The sequence below is a fragment of the Podarcis filfolensis genome (genome assembly GCF_964270895.1).
Source record: "Podarcis filfolensis genome assembly, chromosome: 15".
Classification (NCBI taxonomy): Eukaryota; Metazoa; Chordata; class Lepidosauria; order Squamata; family Lacertidae; genus Podarcis; species Podarcis filfolensis.
In genome coordinates, this window is record NC_139618.1 from 11,637,253 (window position 1) to 11,660,489 (window position 23,237).

General features: G+C 47.2%; 1 protein-coding gene across 2 annotated transcripts in view; it reads right to left on the reverse strand.

Annotated features, from left to right (window-relative positions):
• Positions 1–23,237, reverse strand: part of SPNS2 (SPNS lysolipid transporter 2, sphingosine-1-phosphate) — a gene marked incomplete at its 5' end in the record, with an annotated part of 102,011 nt that overhangs the window by 43,894 nt on the left and 34,880 nt on the right. For both annotated transcript variants that reach the window (XR_014541933.1, XM_083587753.1), the window contains 2 exons: positions 2,055–2,191; positions 19,194–19,259. Coding sequence is in view for 1 of the 2 variants with exons in the window: in XM_083587753.1 (XP_083443879.1) it covers positions 2,055–2,191; positions 19,194–19,259 (203 nt within the window). The remainder of the gene's footprint in view (positions 1–2,054; positions 2,192–19,193; positions 19,260–23,237) is intronic.

The following is a 23,237-nucleotide window of genomic DNA, read 5'->3' on the forward strand; positions in this document are numbered from 1 at the left end:
GATGGTTGGCTGGCTCCCTCCTTCTGGAGGGAAATGGCCCGACACGACTTTGATTGATCTCGCCAGGAATACATTAATTAGCCCTCTTCAACAGCAGGTTGCAAAACAGGAGCATTTCTGTTCCCAGCTGCGGAGAACTGTGGCGTCACAGCGCTGGCAACGGAAAGCAGCAATGTCTCCGGCACAAACAACCCCTTCCCACTCCTGGGTCCAGAAACAGGTGTGTGACTTGGAGGTTGCTGGAGGATGCTATATTTAGCCTCCCAAAATTAGGCAAGAGCAGCGCCCGGCACGCCAAAACCCAAATTGCACCTGACGAGCTTGGAGCTCAAAGGGCAAAACAGAGGCGACAAAGAGGCAACGGCGAGGTTGTTTCGGGGGAAATCTTCCCTGGGCGGTGGGGTTTTGTCACACGCTAGGGAGGGGAAGGTCTGTCCAATTCAGTTGACAAAAGTTTCTGCTGGTATTTGTCTATGTCACTGCATACGATTAATAAATAGACTTTTGCCTTTCTCTTTTTAAGCTAGCAAAACTTCCACGTGGAAGCTTAGAAGCAAAGCTGCGATACTTACCGTATTTTTCGCTCTATAGGACGCACTTTTTCCCCTCCAAAAATGAAGGGGAAATGTGTGTGCGTCCTATGGAGCGAATGCAGGCTCCCTGGCTTCAGCGATAGCAAGGCAAAGCCTCTGAAGCCTGCGCTCCGGAGGCTATGCGTTGCTTCCGCTGAAGCCAGGAGAGTCTGCTCTTTGAGGCTGGCGGTGGGGAAAGCAGCGCTTCCCCCATCGCCAGCCCCAGAGATCGGGGGGCAGCGGGAAGGCGAGCGATGCCTTCCCGCTACTCTCCAACCCGGGTTTGAGGCTGGCGGTGGGGAAAGCAGCGCTTCCCCCATCGCCAGCCCCAGAGATTGGGGGGCAGCGGGAAGGCAGCGATGCCTTCCCGCTACTCTCCAACCCGGGTTTGAGGCTGGCGGTGGGGAAAGCAGCGCTTCCCCCATCGCCAGCCCCAGAGATTGGGGGGCAGCGGGAAGGCAGCGATGCCTTCCCGCTACTCTCCAACCCGGGTTTGAGGCTGGCGGTGGGGAAAGCAGCGCTTTCCCCATCGCCAGCCCCAGAGATTGGGGGGCAGCGGGAAGGCGTGCGACGCCTTCCCGCTACTCTCCAACCCGGGTTTGAGGCTGGCGGTGGGGAAAGCAGCGCTTTCCCCATCGCCAGCCCCAGAGATTGGGGGGCAGCGGGAAGGCGTGTGACGCCTTCCCGCTACTCTCCAACCCTCCTGTGGGCTTTTGGGGGAGATGGGGGAATTCCCCCACCTCCCGCAAAAGCAGGCAAAAGCCGCGCGCTCTTTAAAGGGGCTCCGTGGCTTCTGCTGGCTTTTCTAGGAGGTGGGGGAATTCCCCCACCTCGCAGAAAAGCCTGCAAGAGCCGTGCAGCCTTTAAAGAGCGCACAGCTCTTGGGGGCTTTTCCCCAAGGAGGGAGAAGGGACTGACTGGCCGAGTCCGTCCCTTCTCCCTCCTGTGGGCTTTTGCGGGAGATGGGGGAATTCCCCCACCTCCCGCAAAAGCAGGCAAAAGCCGTGCGCTCTTTAAAGGAGCTCCGCGGCTTTGCTGGCTTTTCTAGGAATTTCCCCACCTCCTAGAAAAGCCCGCAGGAGCCGCGCAGCCTTTAAAGAGCGAGCGGTTCTTGGGGGCTTTTCCCCAAGGAGGGAGAAGGGACTGACGGGCCGTTTCAGTCCCTTCTCCCTCCTGGTCGAAAAGCCCGCAGGAGTCACGCGGGGCTCCTGTGGGCTTTTGCGGGAGGTGGGGGAATTCCGCCACCTCCCGCAAAAGCAGGGAGAAGGTCTTGGAGTAGCGCACAGGCTGCGTGCAGCCTGTCCACTGCTCCCAGAGCTGGGGGGGGGGGGGGAAATCATATTTTTTCCTTGATTTCCCCCCTGAAAACTACGTGCGTCCTATGGTCCGGTGCGTCCAATCGTGCGAAAAATACGGTAGTTGATCAACACAGCCCAGAATCGGCTGCAGAGCACCCACTGCTTCCTCTGAACATGATCTTACCTGCTCAGTGATGAAGGAGCTGGAAAAGGTGATGGCCGACCAGAAGAAAATGCCGCAGCTGAGAATAATTTTCCTGTTGAAACGGTCCCCCAGGTAGCCGAATATTGGGGCTGCTACCATGAAGCTGCAGATGAAAACTGTAGGAGGAGAGAGAAGCAAAGAGATGGGTTGAAGAAGAAGCATTTCCCAGACTTGAGCAGGTGCTAATTTATGCTGCCCCCAAACCAAGCACCAGTCATCTCTCCTACTCATGGGTGAATTGCCTGGCGTGCAATTCCTCACCTACAGCATCCTTTGCCAACCTGATGCCCTCCATATTTTGGGGACCACAACTCCCATTAGAGCAGGCAGGAGGTGTAAACCAATGACCAGGCTGAGAGCTTTAAAAGCAACTCCAGAAAGCTTTTTGCAATGGAGGATTTGGATAAAGTGAATAAAACTATGACAGCACCAATAGTTGCCAAAAGATCTGCTTTATTCAGATATAGGGGTGAGATAATTTGCTCAATGACGAGGGGTGTCAGAAGACATCGCTTCTTGACCTAGCCTATATTCATTGCATGTTGTAGCTTTGTTTCTATTCTGCTGCAGTTCTTCTTCCGTCAAAAACCACATGATTAAATAATAGAATCAATTGAATAAGTATTAAATTGTAATAACACAACAAGATGGAAGAAGTAAAATATTGAGATCACACATGGGTGAAGGGGAGTGGGGGGTATATGAGAATCTATAATATAATATAATTTGTTAATTGCATTGTATTTACATATAGCAAAGGGAAGCCAAGAGCAATTAGATATATTTTAATTTTGGTAATCTATGTAATAGGCTTATGTTCGAAAATGAATATGGATTTTGAATTTGATGTTTGTAATTTTTTTTGGTTTTGAAATAAAAATTAAAAAACACACAAACCACATGATTAGTCTCAATGTCAATTATGCAAGTTGCGTAATGGGTTACACATGTTGCGTTGTTTGGACATTATCCCACTCCATTCCTTTCAATGCAAAGGAAACGCAATGCAAATGGGGGAGGGGAAACATAATTGTGTATCATAGAATTGTAGAATTGGAAGGGATCCTGAGGATCATCTACCCCAAGGCCCTGCAATGCAGGAATATACAGATGTCCCATACGGGGATCAAACTTGCAACCTTGGCATCACCAGCACCATCCTCTAACCGACTGAGCTATCCAGGCCATTTGCAAACTGAAAGCAATAACAGGAAATACCAATTGTATTTGCTAGATTGATCTCTGTTGCAGACATGAAAAGCATAGGTGAGCATCCGCAAATCCCCATCCCTGATTCTGTTCTCATCAGAAGTATACTACATCCCTACCTGAGATACCTTTCTCAGAGTTGAGTATCTCCTGCTAGCACACACTGGAAAATTCCCTGCAAGATCTAGTAACCAACAGCATAGAATCCTGTTCTTGGGCTTTTCTTCTTTAGCCAACTCCATAAATACATAATGGAAGCTGGGCTGGTTCAGATCAAGTTTCCCTCTAGCCCAGCATCTTGTTCCCCAAAATGCCCAACTACATGCTTCCAGTTACCCCACTGGTACTGAATGAGAACAGATTTCCCTTGCTGTCCAACCCCTCCTACAAAGGGCATCCAAAAGTGCAAGTTACTTAAGCTGAGTGTTGCAGTATGGAGTGTTCCTGCTCAGGGTTTCAGCCAGCCAGTCAGGAGTGCCCAGCTCCACAGTACTCCATTCTGTTCCCTCCCCCCACCAGCTCTCCCACTCCACCCCAATCAGTGTTGCTTGTATAGCTGCTGTACTGGTTTTTTTGAGGGGTGGGGTATATCTACAAACCTCAAGTCTGCTGCTAACCCTGAGTTAGGCTGCTAACCCTGCTGGCGATGTTCTGCCTCCACTGTCAGAGGCAATATACTTCTGAATACCAGTTGCTGGAAACTGCAGGAAGGGAGAGTGGCTATCCCAGATAACCGACATAAGCTTGCAACCAAATTAATTGGAGTCGTCACCCAATTAAAGACATCTTAGCCAATTAATTTCATGGCCCTGATTAAATCTGCATTACCTTGCATATGAGAAAATCCAACCGCCTGCAAAGGAAGGAGGAGCCCATTTTGCTCACTTATGCAGAACAGCCTCAGTTATATTAGAAAACCTGTTCCCATGGGATATAGGAAGCTGCCTCCTACAAAGTCAGACCACGGGTCTCCAGAGTTTCAAGCAACAGGCATTTTGAGCCCTATCTAGAGACATCAGAGGCTGGAACTGGGACCGTCTGCTTGCAAAGAAGATGCTCTAACCACTAGGCTGTGCTACATAGGCATTGCTAAGTTGCCACTAGGGATGGAGAGACCTGTCACTTCCAGGTTTCCCCAATTCCCCACATTCCTGCAGCAATTTGTAAAAAACAAAAAACCAACAACTTCTCTTGAAAAATCCTCACGAAAATTATTCCACATTTTATGGTGAATTTCTCCCAATAGACACATTTTTATATGCAGTTTTAACTAATGCAGACATTTTCTTGCCAGCTACTTCTCCAAATAGCATGCATCTTTGTATACTTTTTAATCGATTTATTCATTTTTAGGCACACTTTTACCTAATGCATGCGTTTTTATAAGAGCTGGTTGGAGGACCACATGCAAAATTCGGATAAGCGTGAATGTCAAAAGACAGCTGTGTTTTGGTTCTCATTCTGTTTCAGAAAGTGCAAACTTGACACGACTCATTTTAAAATGCAAACCGAATTAAATTCCTCCCCGATCCCTAGTTGTTATTTGCAATTTGTTACACGTACTTGTGTTAAAAGTAAGTTAGATGTGCTCCACAATTTACCAGCAGTTCTTTAGTCCATCAGAATGTGAACTAGATTGAAATCTCAAACATGGGTTTCCGGTCATGTCACGAGTCAATGGCGGTCGCTCCCCATAGCTCCTCCATGGACTGCGAGGAGGTTCAGGCAGAGGAAAGCCAGGATTTATGGGGCACAAATCCTGACAACGCTCCCCAGTGGGGTCTGGGGAGCTCACTGCATCCTGATGTGCCGCTCAAGCCTGTGTCTGCCAAGTTGAAAGGCAGAACAGGTGTGACCTGGGAGTGTGTTCCTGCCATGGAACAGCCTCTGCCTCCGGCATGATTTATGGCTGGTTCCTCCATAATTTGGACAATTGGCATTAATCAAGAGGCACTCCTGGACCTACATATGCTAATGGACTGCAATCAGTCAGCTGCCGAAAGGACTGGGCTTGGCTCTTTGAAGGTATTTGAATGTTTTCTTTGAAGCTCGAGAATCCTTACAATAGCCGGGAAAGGAAGGGGGAGAACAAGGTGTTTTGTGCTTCTTGTGGTTTCCAAATGGTCTCTTTTTTTCATTGTCCTCCCTGCATAATGAAAGAGTCATGTGTAGCCGCTGCTACAGTGGTACCTCAGGTTAAGTACTTAATTCGTTCTGGAGGTCCGTTCTTAACCTGAAACTGTTCTTAACCTGAAGCACCACTTTAGCTAATGGGGCCTCCTGCTGCCACCACGCCGCCGGAGCACGATTTCTGTTCTTATCCTGAAGCAAAGTTCTTAACCTGAAGCACTATTTCTGGGTTAGCAGAGTGTGTAACCTGAAGTGTATGTAACCTGAAGCGTATGTAAGCCGAGGTGCCACTGTATGTTACTCTGTTAAATCAAAAGCCTCCCCCCCTCTTTTTCGAAGTAAGCTCAACAAGGAATTTAACAAGGTTTTACTATATGCCATCCCCCCTCGACCAAGGATGAATGGACTTTATTTAAAATTATTCCTGGATTGCTGTTGGAGAAATACGGGGGGGGGGGGGATGAACTGCTGCTGAACAGATGTGGTAAAGAGGCTGAATTTGAGGAAAAGATCTTGCTTTTAACTGTGTGCTGAGGAAGAACTCCAGAGTGGAATTTTAATGGCAGAGTTTGGATATGCATTTTGTGAGTTATTTATGGCTGCAGCTCCTACGCTATTCTGTAAACAGTGGAAGGAATGGAATGTGATTTTGTACCATCCAGATAAACACTGCAAAGAACTGAACAATGTTCCAGCAAACCCGGTCTGGAACAACAATGTATATGAAGGATTACACACGTGAAACGGATTATTTATTTATAAGATGTAACAGAGGTGCTGCTTGTAAGGTAGAAAAAGCAGCCAGCTAGAAGAGTGGTTAAACAGCAAGTGAAGGATGTCAGCTGGACTCTAAATAAGAAATGATGAGGCTATGAGAGAAAATGATGGTGGTCATGTTTGGAACAGGAGCGGGAAAGCTGATTTTAAGAAACTGTATTAAATTAAATTAATTTGGTTTGATTTGTAATAATTTGGAAAAATAATAAAAATAATAATTTGGAAATGAAATCTCAAACATGCTTACAGTCCTATCAAACACAGTGGAAATGACTTTCAAGTAGGCACACATAGGACTGTGCTGATAATCAATGAGATGAACTGGTAAACCTATAGTGGAATCCTATAGATGCGCACTAAGAAATAAGTCTCACTGATCTACCCACTCTGGAAGAATGGCAGATGAAGTTGATTGACTGTATGGGACTGGCAGAAATGACTGGCAGAATCCGCGACCAGGGAGAAGAGTCGGCAGAAGAAGATTGGAAGAAATTTAAGGACTATTTACAGAAACATTGCAAAATTAATTAACTTTGAAAGATGCTGGATTGAATTATGTGGTCTCTAGCTGTTATGGTAAAAAGAATCGGTATAAATATTGTTTAAGTTATAAAATTTAAGAAGTTGATTGGAAAATAAGGTGTTAGCTAAATGGAATGTTAAGAGATTAGGATTTGCTGGATAAATAATTTGAACTAGAAAACAAGAAGGGGAGGTATGAGGAAGTCAAGGAAATATGTTATTGAAAATTGGTATTGAAATTGATTTGTTTTTAATATTTTTTTTCTTTTTTCTTTTTGTTTGTATAAAATTGAAAACTCTAGACTTCCGGTCAGCGCCAGCGACAATGGCGGATTTCCCCTGATCTCCCAGGGGAACCGCTCCGGGGATTTAGGGTCTCTCGCTGCGGCGAAAGCGGAGACCCGTTAGAAACCACAGGCGGGGGAAGCCTGTGGACCTGGGATCCGGCGTGCACCTTTTGCGCCTCCCTTGCTTGCGAGGAGTCCTTTTTTTGAGGCTCCGTTGCAAGGCGGGGTGAGCAGCGCGGTGCTTCGGATCGACCGCTTCGTCCCCGGAGTGAAGCCGCACAGCTGTTGTCGGAGAGTGCTGATTTCTTTCTGGACAATTCGGCTCTAAAAGTAACTACCCGTGAGTAGAACCGATTAGAAGATTTAAGATAAAGACCGAGGTTTAAAGAAATTAAATTTTAATTGGAAATTTTTAAAGAGGAAGAGTTAATCTGGATTTAATAGCGGGAAGGTGTAAACAGGAAGTCCACCTTCCGCTTTTGTATATAGCTTGAAGCAAAGACACTACAAGCAAAATCCTGCAATTTTATTTTGCAAGTTTAAATATCCGCTGTTTAAGGTACCTACCCCCTTTGGAGGAAGTAGGGGGAAACTTTGATTTGGACAATATTAGGACTTAAAACCATCTCAGCACTGACCTGGGAACAGGCTGCCTGAATGCTAAGATTTGATTTTAAAAATTACTTCTTTTTTCTAACAAAGGGATGTTGACAGCTGTTCAAAAGATACAGTTTCCTCTATCCCCTTTTGCATTCAAAATGGAGACCTGCAACATTGTTTACTTCTTCTTGAAATTGAACTGGCACTTGGGAAATAGTTAAATTGTATCCCTCTAGTGGGGAAACTTTGAAACTTTGAAACTGTTACAGGAACAAGTGCCAGCTGCAGATAAAAGTCTGGGAATTGACCTTGAGCAACTTAAAATGCAGACCTCTGAAGTGATAATGAATGAAATACACAAAATAAACTTTCTGCTGGAAGGGATCCATAAGAAATTGGATGACATGATCGGATTGGACAGCGGGGAACAGGAAAAGAATGGTGAACTGGCAGAAGGAAAGGAAGAAGAGACTAAAGGAATACATGAGGAACTTTCGACTCCACAGAGGCAAACTGAGGTTTACAAACCGAGGACATGTGACATGGATTTTGCTGAGGGACAGATTGTTATAACAGGATGTCAGTTCGGATTGGTAAAATGGAAAGATCCCATTTCACAGGGATCTGTAGACTGTTGGAATATGGACATGGACCTGGGTTTGGAAGATTTAGATGGACTGGGGGCCTACAGGTTTGGAGGTACTTGGACATACCTTCTGAAAGATCACTCAAATTACAATTATAACCTTGGAAACCTAACTGAATTGCACAAAGGATGTAACTTCAATGTCAGGATGGAATACTTCAGAGATGAGTCAGTTGGTATTAAAGAATTTAAACAAAATCGGCAGAAGGGGCTTGGAGGGGACTTAAGAGCCTCTGATATTAGATTTCCAGATTGAGAGACATCAGGGAATGGACGGAAAGGACAGGCAGTTTTTGGGACCAGGGGGATGCTGAGGGGGAAAATTAGGGAAATTCAAAGTGTATAAAATATATATTAGGCTCAAAGTTTAATGTAAAACAAAGTAAAATATTTGTGAGATTGAACAATGGTGGATAGACACTCTCTGGATTTTGTGTAAATGATGTGAGAGTTTATGTAATTATATGTGGTTAATTTAAAGTTTAAACAAGGTTGAGGAAAGTACGCTAAGTATACAGACAAAATTTCTGGTAAAATGGGAGGGATTTGCTGAAATAATAATCTGAAGCGGAATACAAAAAAGGGAGGTGTGAGGAAGTCAAAGAAACAAGCAAACGAAAGTATGACTATGGATGTTTTAATTTGTTTTTATGTATTGTTTATTGTTGGATTTTTCTTTTTTTTCTTTTTTGTGTTTTTATTTGTTGTTATTGTTTGTGTTTTATCTTTTAAAACCTAATAAATATTACTTTTAAAAAATAAAATAAAATTGAAAACTCTAATAAATATTTATTAAAAAAAAAAAAGAAATAAGTCTCACTGATCTGCACAGACTTTGGCTTACTCCCAAAGTAAGTGAGTGCAGGATTGCAACCATTAGCGTCACATCCTTACAAAATCACTGTCTTGGATTTTTTTGCGATGGAAGTTGGGAGTGTTATTAAGCGCACGACAGGACACAATCTTCCATGCACACACTTAATTATTACTCTAAGATGTTGGAGAAGCTGTTAATAATTCGAATAAAAATGAACAGCAAACTAACTTGCTCATCAGGAAACAGCAACCCATCAGGAAATGTGAGATCTGAGCAGCATTCAGTTCTGCATACATTTTCTCCCATTACAAATAATTTGTTGGCTAAAAGCAGATGTCACCCTGCGTTGTGCAATGCGCCTTGCTAATATTTTCCATTTTCCCTCCTTGTATTAGCAAGTTACATTTAAAAGCCAACAATTAGAAGACTGATGCTGATGTGCAACATGACCGGAGAGGGGAGAGATGCATAGAGGCGGACAAAGGAATAAATTCATTGCCAAGAACAAAGAGATGACAGAGCCCAGATGGCACAATAACGAGGCCAAGCCTGTCACAGCTATACATTTACAGGAGCCTCGAATTACGTGAGACATCCAAACACTGATTGACTTGTAAACAAATTCAGAAAACGACTCTCAGCCTATCAGACAGATTGCTTGCCAGCGAGTCTTGTTAGGCACAAATCAATTCCTGCGACGTGTTTGCATGTGATGGATGGGGCTTCCGAGCTCCGGCGACAGGTCTTTGTCCACCTAGCTTACCCTCCAGCACAACTGAATGCAGGTGAGCGCATACCAAGGCTAGTTGACAGGCAGACACTGGGCCAAAACCCAGGGATGGGGAACCTGTAGCCACGCAGGTGTGGTTGAAGGACAACTCCTGGCCATTGGCCATGTTGGTTCAGGGGATGCTGGGATTGCAGACCTGCCCGACAACATCTGAAGAACCCTCTGATGTAGAGGAAGGAATAGATGCAGGATGCAGGGGACAGAAGTAGGTAAGAAAGCCCATCTGAAGGGGCGGGCAGGCCTTGGACCTGGTGCTCCCACAAGGCTGGGTTGAAAGGGACCTCGGCAAAGTGGGATCTGGTGGAACCCCATGTGGTTTCTGGAGGTCTTTCAACGATGGCACCGGCAGCTCCAGACAGTGGCCATTTCCACAATGCCCAAGAACAGTGATTCTCAACCTGTGGGTTCCCATATGTTGTTGGACTACAACTCCCATCATCCCTGACCATTGGTCATGCTGGCTAGGAATGATGGGAGTTGTAGTCCAACAACATCTGGGGACCCACAGGTTGAGAAACACTGCTAGAAGTTGAACCATCTTCCATGGTGTCATGGAAAACCAAGATGTTGGCCACCTGGAGCCTGATGGAGTGGGGGTTTTGGTGATCTTAAAGGATGCTTAGGGGAGGCACCACAGGGGGATCCTGCCAGGGTACAGACCCCCCCAGCAGCCCCCAGAGGCCTGCCCCCATTGAAGTTGCTAACTGGGAAGACATAGCTGCTTATGGAGGATACACCACGAGCATATGGAGAACCTCCAGCCCACAAAGGGAGCTACAGTTTCCAGAATGGTTCAACAATCAACCCCTCTTCATGGGGGACTTTGAGACTTCTAAGTTCTGGGAGGGGAAAAGAGCTCTCCTGACAAATCTCAGCACCTTAAACAAACTACGTTTCACAGGATTGTGTGTTGGGGGGTGGGGGAACCCTTGACTGTTCAAAGCAGCATCACAGCACTTCAAATGCATGGCGTGAGGAGTGGTCTTGGTTTGGGCAGCCATTTTGTAGACCAGGAAGGAGGAGCAGAAAAGGACCGCTTTCAGAGGTGAGCCACACCAGAGCCATTTAAAATGGCGCTGGTTAAGCTACCAAGTCCCAGTCCGCAGACACAGCTGAGGGCGTTCTGGCAAATGCTAAACTGCCGGCTGAAAGGGGAAAGTAAACACGAAGAAACAGAGCATACGAGCTTCTATCCCGTTTCTTTGAAAACTAATAAAATTAAAAATATTTTTTTAAAAAGAAAAGATTTTTTTTAAAAAAAGGAGATAAACATGCTTTTTCAGCGAAAGAACAGAAATTAGCTTTCCGTAATGCCGCTGAACAAAAACTAATGTCAGTTTCTGCATGACATGGATGCTGAGCATTTATGGCAGATAGCACTTCTGCGTCGCATCCCGTGTTTCATTCTACCTTGCATTCTGTGAATCTATAATTTCATTAAAATGTTGCTTTTGTGGGTGGGGGGAACAAGAGGCGAAAAAAGGAACAGATCATACGCCCTTTCCATTTAAGTTCCTTCCTAAGGGAGGCGGATTTGGGGTGATATTTTGGGACTACAACACACACACTGGAAAAATGCATTTGTTTCGCTATAATTGTGCTTAAAAAAAACAAAAATCAGAGGAAAGGCTGAATTAACGAGACAGGATGGGCAGTTCAGTATCTATTTCTGCCTTCAGTTGCCTGACCCACCCCGATACAGGTGGGCCGTTGTTTCTCTCAAATATGTCCCAGTTCTTTTTTGGTATGTGGTTGGATTCTTCGCTCTATCTCTCTCTCTCTCTCAATTATGTGAAGAGGGAAAAAGCAGTTCATCCTCTCCAGGCTCCATAGCTTCCTTCACGCACTGCTACCCATGAGTGTCCTGCTCAGTTATTCCGACTCGGGAGAAGCCATTCAACCGACAACTTGGCTCTCTGACAGGAAATGTGAGGTGCTGCTGATTTTCTTGATTTGAAGAAATAAAATAAAATAAAACCAACACAGGGGATAAGCAGGACGCACAAATTTGATTTATTTTCAAATACGAAACCTGGGTGCTGTAGGAGATTAATATCATTAAACGTGCTGTGGTGTTTTGAAAGTTCCTCCGCAATGTCAGAATAAGGAGATTAACCGAGGGAAACCAAAAGCCCTCAAATGGGCTTTGGATTTCAAGATATCCCCCTCATAACCAGAGACGCGGGAGAAATTTGGTTCAGTATGGATTTACTTGCTTAAAATTCACCCTTCCTGGAAAAATAACGAGACACAACCATTGTTCGAAGTGTGCGTTTCTCAGAGGTTAGGGCTGCAGTTCCCTAGCCAAATGAAAATGGATGTATTTGCGGAAATAACTTGTGAAATGCATTGTGCTAGGGGAGAGTCCTTCAAAAATGTGGAAATCGGGCAAAATTTGCATTCCCTGTCAGAGGCAGCAATGTTTCTGAATATCAGTTGCTGGAAAATTCAGGAGAGGACAGGCCTTATGCTCAGGTCCTGCTTGCAGGGCAGGGTAATGCAAAAATCAATCTACAATAAACTTTTGTTTTCAGAATGAAACCAGTTTCTCAAGAAGAGCTTTTCGGGGTCAGAAGATATGCAACCGATCTAGTTTGTGCGTGGTGTACATAGAAAAAACAAGTACTCGGTCTCCACTGAATCTAGGACAAAATGTTGTGTGTACACAGTCTGTGAGTGGCCCAAGGCTACAAAGTGAGCTTCACAGCTGAGCAGGGATTTGAACACAGGTCCTGGCCCAACACTCTAACCATCATGCTACCCTGGTCTCCGCTTCCACCCCAAGCACTTCCAATTTAAAAGGGATCAACGTTAGCTAGGCTGGGAAGAGACTCTCTGCTTGGGGCACGGTTTCCCAAACTTGGGTCTCCAGCTGTTTTTGGTCTACAGATCCCGTCATCCCTGATCACTGGTCCTGCTAGCTGGGGACGATGGGTTTTGTAGTCCAAAAACAGATGGTAGTCACTATCCTCCATTAATTTGTCTAATTCTCACTGCCCTGGGTTACTCAGAGCATGCCAATGCCCCCCTCTTTTATTTCTCAGCGGTTTCCATTTGGCTTCATTTTGACCGGCCCTCACCACCCAAGTCTGGCATCAGAACGAGAGATGCCCCAGTTTTCCAGTCAAGTTAAGTAGGGAGAATTGGCTGCATGCCGCAGCGTTTAGGTCGTGTTGTGCCACACATGAGATTATGCTGTTTGCTGATTCTTCTATCCCCCCCCCCCCCGGTGAAAGTTCATGCGGCAACAACAAAAATTCATGCATTCAGCAACCCGGGGTTCCCAAGGTCTTTGAAAAAATAAAAGGAGAACGAAGTCTGCTAATTACCTTTAAGGAACAAGAAAGAAGCATGCAAATTAATATCTTTAGCCAGAAACACCGGCCTGTATAGGACAGATAAGGCAGCTGAGAATCACATGTGAAGGGCTTCTGTTGGACACACCCACCCAATGTTAAGATCCCCCCCCCATTTAACAGTAATATGGGCTTCCATGTCTCTCACTCATGGCAAGGAGCATACACGCCAACTCCTGGGGCCAAGGCAGTTTTGGGGACCCCAATGTTTTTTTTGAGGGGGCTGTACCCCCTCAATGTTCAGAGGGGTTTTGGCTCCATCCCCCGGCTCCTTGTGATGTCACACGCGTGACGTCAGGCTGTTGCATTGGGCCCCCTCAAACAACTTGCGAAGATGACGCGTCTGGCAAGGAGGCAGTTGAGCGGGTCCCGGAAGCGTGCAGCCATCAGCTTGAACTACAGAACTAGGCTAGAGGCTGCAGTTATATAGGGCCAGGAGGGATCTTATTGGCTCCTCAGGTCACCTGAGCTGCTGGGCCTGAAAGCTGCAGTGCCTTTTCTGGCCACACGGAGAGGTGGCACTGTAGTGGCAAAACAGCGAAGGGGCAGGAAACCATCAAATGATGTGACACGTTTGACCCCTGGGGTCCCTGTCGCCTTTGCCCTTTGTTTGAGCTTCTCCCATCCCAACACACCTCTTCCTTCGTTGCAAAACTCCGCAGGAATACCTATTCAAAGGCCCCAAACCTTCAACTTCAAATTTTTAGAAGCCATAATCATGCTCACATTTCTAAGCCCCAGCCTTGACCGCAGCTGAAAACAGAACTATAGATGGAAATGGAGAATGAAGACAAATTTGCAGAGGAGGCGAGCAATTACCTTGAACTGTTTATATACCATTCTTTCCCTTGCTTGGTTTTGTTTTCAGGTTTTGTCTTGTTTATGCTATGTTGATTTGCTCCTTTCTATCCTTTTATAGAGAGGGTTCAGCCAACCCCTAGTAGCATATATTTAGAAATCTACGGGGCAGAGAAATTTGTCGCCTTCAAGCCATTCTGGGGCTCCAGCTCTGGCCGGTATGGCCAAGGATTGGGGATGATGGGAACTGGAGCCCACTAACGCTCGGAGAGCACCCAATCCCTTTCCATTTGCTCCAACCATGGGGTGCCTTGCTGAGAACTATTCTACCTTTAATAGGGCATCACAATCAGGAACAGCCCGAGACACTTGGCCTGAGGGAAAGAATAAACTGACCCCCCCACACACACACTTGAAGGCAACTGAAAATTAAAATTTAGTTCAGCACTGCTGATGGGGCCACAGAGAAGGCCAAGTGGGTGCCAGTCCATTAGGAAAACTGGGGCACCAAGCTCAGCCTAATCCTTCGCTAGTCCTCACTTGCCTGCCTCCTTGCTTAACAAGCACAGCAAGGGGGTGGCATTGAGTTTTGACACCCTCTTTCTCCTCCTCTCCAGCCTTAGTGTTGCCCACATGGAGAAGGATGAGGACAAAACCAGGCCTAGCTGCCCCTGCCTATCGTTTGCCTCTGGCTTCACCCCCAGTTGGCCTCCCTGCCTTCTGACTTATCAGTTGCAATAAGCACTGGCCACCACGGGCAGCACACAGATCTCTCCTCCAGGGCCACCACCCAAGGGTGGATCAACTATGAAACTCATGAAGCTTAAGCTTCAGGGTCCCCAGAAGCAACTTTAGTCCACACTGCTTTAGAAAAAATGGGTCTAGTAGACCCGATTTCATCATTCTATGATGCATCATGCTTGTATAGAACATTTCCCTAATTTCCATCCCCCTGCATAACTCCAAAACTATAGGTAAAGGTAAAGGGACCCCTGACCATTAGGTCCAGTCGTGACCGACTCTGGGGTTGCGGCGCTCATCTCGCTTTACTGGCCGAGGGAGCCGGCGTACAGCTTCCGGGTCATGTGGCCAGCATGACTAAGCCGCTTCTGGTGAACCAGAGCAGCGCACGGAAACGCCGTTTACCTTCCCGCCGGAGCGGTACCTATTTATCTACTTGCACCTTGACGTGCTTTCGAACTGCTAGGTTGGCAGGAGCTCGAAAACTATAAGGCATGGGAAATTTTCACTCACTTTATTGACTTTGGCATGTGTGGTAATGCAGGACAGCAATTTTAATCAAAATCTGAAATGCAGTCGTTGAAAAAATGCAGCCATCTGTTGTGGAGCAACCCCACTGAAGATAACAGTGGTTACCCAGACCTCATTGTTGCTTGTGAAGGGGCCCCCATAACAGTTCAAGCTTCAGCCCCCCCCCCAAATGTAGATCCAGTACTACCACCACTCTTTGCATCTGCCGCCCGAGGCAAGTGCCTTACTCTGCCTAATAGTAGAGCCGGCGCTGCTGACAAAGAAAGGTGCCAACAGTCAACCTGGTTGGGCAGCGGTGCTCCCTAACCCTGAAAAGGCAGGGCAGATGGGCTGTGGTTTCTCAGCACAGAGGTAAAATGGTATCCTGTCTGCCCTGTGGCTTCCAGGCAAGCCAGAGAAATTGAACCATGGGTTATTCCAATGGAAAGGGGAACCAAGTCACACCACCAGCTTCCTAAAACCAGATCAAAAAACCACACCAGTGGCTTGGGAAAGCATTGTTGCTTTGATGTTGCTCTCGTGTAAAAATCCAGACCTTTCTCCCCAAAATGCACATTTGAACATGCACCAGCAGAGCAAAGCAGGAGAGAGCTGAAATGTCACCATTCTCTGCTCCACGCAGGGAAGGTGTGCGTATCGGTTAAAATGCAGACGCAGAGCTGAAAACCATGCCTGCCTTTTACTTCTTTCCTGTGCCAAGGTTAATTCAAATCCCTGAAAACATCTGAAGACGCACAGCAAAGTGAGGCTGGCAGTAGCCTCTGCCGATCCTCATTCTTTAAGAGTTAGAGAGACATTTGTCAAATTATATTGGAATTCAAGGGGGGGGGGAGTGCACTTGCAGAGGGAAGCCGCTCAAGGAATGCTAAAATAACCAGCCTTGGTTTACAGTCCTTGCTCATCGCTGGGCTTTGTGTTTCTGTATTCAGCCCCATCTGGGCTCTTGGACTTTATGCAAACCTCTCTCTTCAGGGTCACCACCAACAACATATGAACATAAGATGAGGCTGCTGGATGAAGCCAATGGCTCATGTAGTCTAGCATCCTGTTCCCATAGTGGCCAACTTTAGCCTATCTAAGTTTCTGCCATAATGTGTTAAGTCTAAGAGTTGCTTTTGCCCAGACAGCAAAATATACCAAAAGCCACAAATTGGTGCAAACCAAGGTTTAGTGTTACATCCAAACCAAGAAGCTCTGGTTTGGGGACATTGCTCCACCCTGCTGAGGATACTCAGGATATGGGGTGAGGATGCGCAAATCAGTGATTCACATGCACATTTTTACCACATTGTGGTTTGGGATCCAGACTTCATTTAGTGAAAACCATGGTTTGGTGCGACACCTGAACCAACTGTAAATACCATCTTCCTGGCTCTACAGGAACAAACTACTAATTTTGGTACTCTGGGGTGGGAGAGCAGAGGGAGGACAGAAATACAGTTGGGTTCTAGGTTTTATATGAATAATATCCACTGTACAGCAAGAAGCGGAATGAATTAATAAGGTCCTGATGCACACACGCCTACACTGCGTTGGATGCAACCAAGAGATGCGGCTTCTTTCTAGCCGGGCTTGGAAAAAGCCAAGGCCGTCTGTCTGCAATATGTGCCGCGTGCAGCAGCTTCACCAAACGCCGCCTTTACAAAAGAGCACCATCTGGCCACGTGTTTTGCGAGCCAGGATTGGCTGGCAGAAGATTCAGAGAGCTCTGCAGCCGGGGTGGGGAACCCGTTTGGCTCCAGATCTACTTTGGAAGGTGGGCAGGACAACAGACCGGTCGATCACGTGGTGCCATCACGATGTGCCGTGACTGGCAGGTGGGTCGTCCAACCCACCTGCGAAAATCCCTTGCGTGGACTTAGGGACGCACGAGAATAGGGCCTGCATTTTGCAAGTGTTTAGGGGAGGACAGGCTAACCACTCAACTGGAACCGAACTCTCTAAGCTGCCGAAGAAAAAACAAAATGGCGCAGAGATTCTACCTGAGCTGGAGCAGCCAGCACCCCTCCAGATGTTGGACTACAACTCCCACCAGCTCCATCCAGTGGGGCACATCTGGAGGGCATGCAGTTGGCAATGGTTGAGCTAGAATCTCAGGGCTTGGCCTTGGTATTTTGAACTCCTTCTCCTTCCAGTAATGGTTAGTAGCCATTGACAGGCTGATCCTCCATGAATTGGCCCAACCCTCTTTAGAAGCGCTCTAAGTTGCTGGCTATCACTGCCTCATGTGGACTTGAGTTCCATAGTTTAACTAGGCACTGTGTGAAGAAGGACTTTTTTTATCTCTCCTGAACCTTCCAACATTCAGCTTCATTGGAAGTCTACAAGTTCTCGTGTTAGAGAGGTTTTTCAGTCTACTTTCTTCACGTCATGCATAATTTTGTAAGCTTCTACTGTGTCATCTCTTGCCTTTTCTCTAAATTCAAAATTCCCAAATGCTGCAACCATTTGATGTACAGCATCAAAACTGTCTTGTTTCGTGACCCCTCTTAGAACCCTCCTGTGATGGGCTAAATGCTCTGAAACCCTATCAAAGCACCCACCCCCTAATTTTATAAACTGGTTGGGGATTATTGGGGTTGCAGTCCTACAGTGTTGGAGAACCCAAGATTGAATCATTCATTTATTAAATTTATTAGCCACTCTTTTTTCTGTGGCAACTCAAAGCGGCTTACAAAAAAAAACCACAACACCCACATACATTAAAACTAGGGGGGGAAATGCCTTAAAGCATCCCACACATTCTAATACGCCACAGATAGTTAAAAGCCAAAGACCTGGTTAAAAAAGGAATGTTTTTGCCTGGCACCTGAAGATACGTAACGATGGTGCTCTCCCTGGGGAGAGCATTCCCACCAACTGGAAGCCACCAGTGAAAAGCCATCAGGATGATCTGCTTATGGTAATAAAGTGGTAAAGTAAAGGGTAAAGGGAGCCCTGACCATTAGGTCCAGTCGTGACTGACTCTGGGGTTGCGGTGCTCATCTCGCTTTATTGACCGAGGGAGCTGGCGTACAGCTTCCAGGTCATGTGGCCAGCATGACTAAGCCGCTTCTGGCGAACCAGAGCAGCGCACATAAACGCTGCTTACCTTCCCGCTAGAGCGGTACCTATTTATCTACTTGCACTTTGACATGTTTTCGAACTGCTAGGTTGGCAGGAGCAGGGACTGAGCAACGGGAGCTCACCCCGTCACGGGGATTCGAACTGCCGACCTTCTGATTGGCAAGTCCTAGGCTCTGTAGTTTAACCCACAGCGCCACCCACGTTCCCAATACAGTGGTACCTCGGGTTAAGTACTTAATTCGTTCCGGAGGTCCGTTCTTAACCTGAAACTGTTCTTAACCTGAAGCACCACTTTAGCTAATGGAGCTTCCTGCTGCCGCCGCGCTGCTGCCAAAGCATGATTTCTGTTCTCATCCTGAAGCAAATTTCTTAACCCGAGGTACTATTTCTGGGGTAGCGGAGTCCGTAACCTGAAGCGTCTGTAACCTGAAGCATATGTAACCCGAGGTACTACTGTAAAGTGATGGCAATTATCATGACCGTCATCTGTTTCCTAAGGCTCAGCATTGCCTTAGGCTCAGTTCAGCTCCCCAAAGCGACACAAAACAGGAGATGTTGTCTTCTTTACCTGGGATACTGAGATGCTCTTTGCCAAAGGGGGTAAAAAGATGCTACAAGCATCTATGTCATTCCTCACACCCATCACCTGCCTTGCTCTGCTTTGCGTGGACGCTGAAGGCCAAGCTGCAGCTGAGCTGAGTCAAAGCAGGGCGAAGGATGTAAAAACAGGCGTTTGCCAGCCAGCTGCGATTTAAAACCAAGCCAGCGCTCACTCGCAAGGGCACTGTGACCTTGGATTAAGAAGCCGCACAGAAGAGGAGGGAAAACACGCTCAACAGTTCTCTTACCTGTCTGCAGCAAGCCGGCTCCGCTGTCCTTGACTCCGAAATGTTGCTGAATGTCTAGCAAAACACCTGCAGGGCAGAGAATAACAGCGGATGAATGAAGTTGGATTCTGAATACCTGTGAAAAGCAGCAATCCTCAAGGCATGTTCAAGAGAACCTGCTGTCCCCATTTACTAAAGACAGGCCTGATTATTATTTTTTTGGAAGGGGGTGGCATCATCAAATACCAGCTTCCCATATTCAAACGTTAGCACTGTTGTTTTTTAAAAGTAAAATAAGTATCCTCTGATTTAATTTGGTATCCTCTGATTTAATTTGCTGTCGTTTTATCCTTTGGTGGGGAGACGACCTCCGACTTTTGAGAAGATTTTCCTGGGCTAAAAAGTAGTCTTATACGCCAGAAAATACAGTATTTCCATTCCAGCTAGTTAGTAGGAGAGACAGTGCGGTGTAATGGTTAGAGTGTCAGACTAGGACCTGGGAGACCAGGGTTCAAATCCCCCCACTTGCCCATGAAGCTCACTGGGTGGTCTTGGACCAGTCACTGCCTCTCAGACTAACCTACCTCAAAGGGTTGTTGTGTGGATAAAATGGGAGGGAATGTAAACCATTTCCAGCCTAGCGAAGAGGCAAGACACCTACCAAAGGACAAACGGCCACAAAGTATACAAGGTCTAGCTTAAATGCAGCACATTTGCAATTACATTAATCAGATTAACCAACGTAAGTGTCAGTTGATTAATCAGTCGGGGCCCAACAAAGTTGATTGACAAGTTCCGAAAGGGCAAAAAGGAGGAACTTATTTCACAAGAAATCCAAGGCTCTTTTATCAGAAGTGCCTAGTAACACCTAGGCTTAGCTGCCAGCTTCAACATCTTTTTTATTCTTAGTGCTCTCAGATTTCGGGTCGTCCCCCCCCCCCGAAAAAGTGTTCTTTGCTACTGCTTTTAGAAAACGAGCTTTAGTTGCACTTTTGCTATTAAATGGTTTTATCGTTGTGCCGTTGGTTATGCCGCTCTGCAAACTTTTAGCAGGAGAGCAGGATATTATGCTGATTCTTTATTGCTGTTGACGGGAGTTGTAGCCCCAAACATCTGGAGAGCACCAGGTTGGCAAAGTCTGGCTTTAGGCATGCTTTTTTAAAAATAAAGAAGAGAAAGAAGAAGAAGAAGAAAAACCTTACTCCTCCATGCAATGCTTAAATCAGCCTTTGCTACCACAGGAGGGATCCGCACCACATTGTCCCAATTCCAGCATGAATACTCGGGAAAGTAATCTCCCGGGTCAGCCAAGATCTGCCGTGCTAATTGGAGCCAATTTCCTATTTCACACACAAGCCCATGTGGGACGTCCACTGGGCCCTGAGAGTGTTTTTCTACAGTTTCGGAAGAATTAAATTGGAGAGGCAGCCGGGGAGACCACATTGATGATGTAAGGGGCACCCGAGGGAAGGAGAGCCTCCTTACTTCCATGCATGACTTTCTGCCCTGAAACCTCCTTAGGGGAGTTGCTGCAATTGCCAGGTTTCCTCGATTGCATTTCAACAGGCCCCTTTCTCCCTTCGTCTCCTCCAAACTCTCTCTCACCCATTAAATGCCCGCAAGTCCTTTTTTCAAGGAGGTGCACTGAGAAACTGCCACATATCCCAGGGTGGTGAGGGATCTGTAAACCGAGTCCCCACAAGGAACAATTAGGTACTTAGAAAACTGTTTTATCCCACATCCGGCCTTTGGTCCCATCTAGTTCAATATTGTCAACACTGACAGGCAGAGACTCTGTGGGGTTTCAGGCAGAGGTCTCTCTCCCAGCCCTGCCTGGAGAGGAGGAGGAGGAGGAGAAGAAGAAGAAGAGGAAGAAGAAGAGTAGTTTGGATTTGATATCCCACTTTATCACTACCCTAAGGAGTCTCAAAGTGGCTAACATTCTCCTTTCCCTTCCTCCCCCACAACAAACACTCTGTGAGGTGAGTGGGGCTGAGAGGCTTCAGAGAAGTGTGACTGGCCCAAGGTCACCCAGCAGCTGCATGTGGAGGAGCGGAGATGCGAACCCGATTCACCAGATTACAAGACTACCGCTCTTAACCACTACACCACACTGGCCCAGTGAGAGATCACTGGGGATTGAACCAGCGGCCTTCTACATCCCAAGCAGCTGTTCTACTAGGGTCTATGGAAGCCTCAGAGAAGCAGCTCTAGCCTGGGAACGGTGTGCTGGGCCTGGAGGTTAAGGACAGGTTAAGGAGAGACATGGTAGCAGTCTTCAAATATCTGAAGGGCTGCTGTCATGGACTGGCTGGACACAGAGAATTGGTGGGAGGAACCAGCTGGGGAACCCCCAAGGGAAGAAGCCCCGGAGCCCCGGGATTGGTGGTGGGACGGCAATGAGAGGGAGAAGCCTAGGTAGAAGTGCTGGAAGATGAAGAGGAAACAGGGTTTAGTGAGTGGGGAGAGTCTATGGCAGAGAGCAGTTCAGAAGCAGCAGTGGAAGCAGGAGAGGAGGGAGACCAAGAGGCAGAGAGGAATCAGGCTGGTGAAGAAGCCAGAGTATCTCCCCCTCCTGCTATGATAAGCTCCCCTCCCTGCTGGTCTCCCAGAACCAGAAGAGGTATGAAGAGGGAGGAGCAGAGACAGGCACGCCAGCGGAGTCTCAGATTGCTTGGGAAGGAACCGGGAGAAGAGGAGGTTTAGGCAGCTGTGGGAAGATGGGGACCGGCAGTCCCCACAACTATCTCATAGGGGCAAGATCTACTGGGAGGAGTTGCTGTGCTCATTAGGCCTGGCACTACTCAGCAGCCCTAATTTCTTCTATTAAGGAGTTAACTTCACTTGATTACTGCTGACCCTTTCCTGACACCCGCTCCTGCCAGGTGATTCTGGAGAACGACAGGTTAAGGAAAGACATGCTAGCAGCCTTTGAATATCTGAAGGGCTGCCGTGAGGGAGATGAAGAGACTTGTTCTCCATCGTACCAGAGGACTGTAATCAGTGATTGGAAATGAGAGAGAAATCAATTCTGGCTAAGCATTAAGAGACACTTCTCAACAGTGAGAGCAGCTTTACAGTGGGCTCTCTTTCACTGGAGACATTTAACAGAGGCTGGATTGACATCTGTTAAGGATGCTGTGGTTGCATCCTGCATTGCACAGGGGTGAGACTAGAAGACCTCTGAGGTCCCTCCAACTCCATGGGCTGTATCCTATTCACATAGCTGTCAAGCGTCCCTTATTTGGAGGGACAGTCCCTTATCCCAGCACCATGTCCCGCTGCTGTCCCTTATTGATGATGTCCCTTAAATTTCCTTGGTTTCAAAGGAAGCAGCTCCTCTCCCTCCCTCCTTGCTGGCCAGGGAGGAGGGAGGCTCCAACTGTGTTGCTTGGCTGCCCGGCCCGCCCCCCTCCGGCCTCCTCTCACCAGCCTCGGCCCCCAGGAACCCCTCCCCGCTGGGACTGGTGGGAGCCTCGGGCCCTTCCGCCACCATCCTCCTCGCGGCCGCCAAACTGAGCGTCTCTGCCTGGGGCCTCCCCTCTGCCCATCACCGCCGCTCCCGCTAGGCCGTACTGCGCTATGCCGCCGAAGGACCCAAATGAGATGGACATCCTGGCATGGTCGATGAATTGATGAGGAGCCTTGAGAGGAGAGCGAGGGCAACCACAGAGAAAGCAGTTCCGAGAGAGGAGGAAGAGGAGGAGGCGGAGGCACGGGCAGGTGTTCCAAGGGCTACAAGGGAAGGACTGCAAGCGCTTCTCCCATAGATCTGTAGTGGTAGACTAGAATAGATGGTCTGATCTGCGGGTTTACTTCGGGCGCTATCTCCCCCCCCCCTTCCTCCCGCCCCACCTGATGGAATTGAGAGCTGCAGATGGAGCATGAGAGAAAAGACACAGAACTGCAGCAGCATCTTTGTAGCTTGGACTTTGTTTTGCGCGAAAAGTGGTTGCTGCTTGTAGTTATTTAATTGCAGTGTTTCATCGGCTGGTGTCTTGAGCAGCAACCTCTGGAAACGAAGGGCTAAAAACCGGCGCTGCTCTCCAAAATTATCTGGTCCCT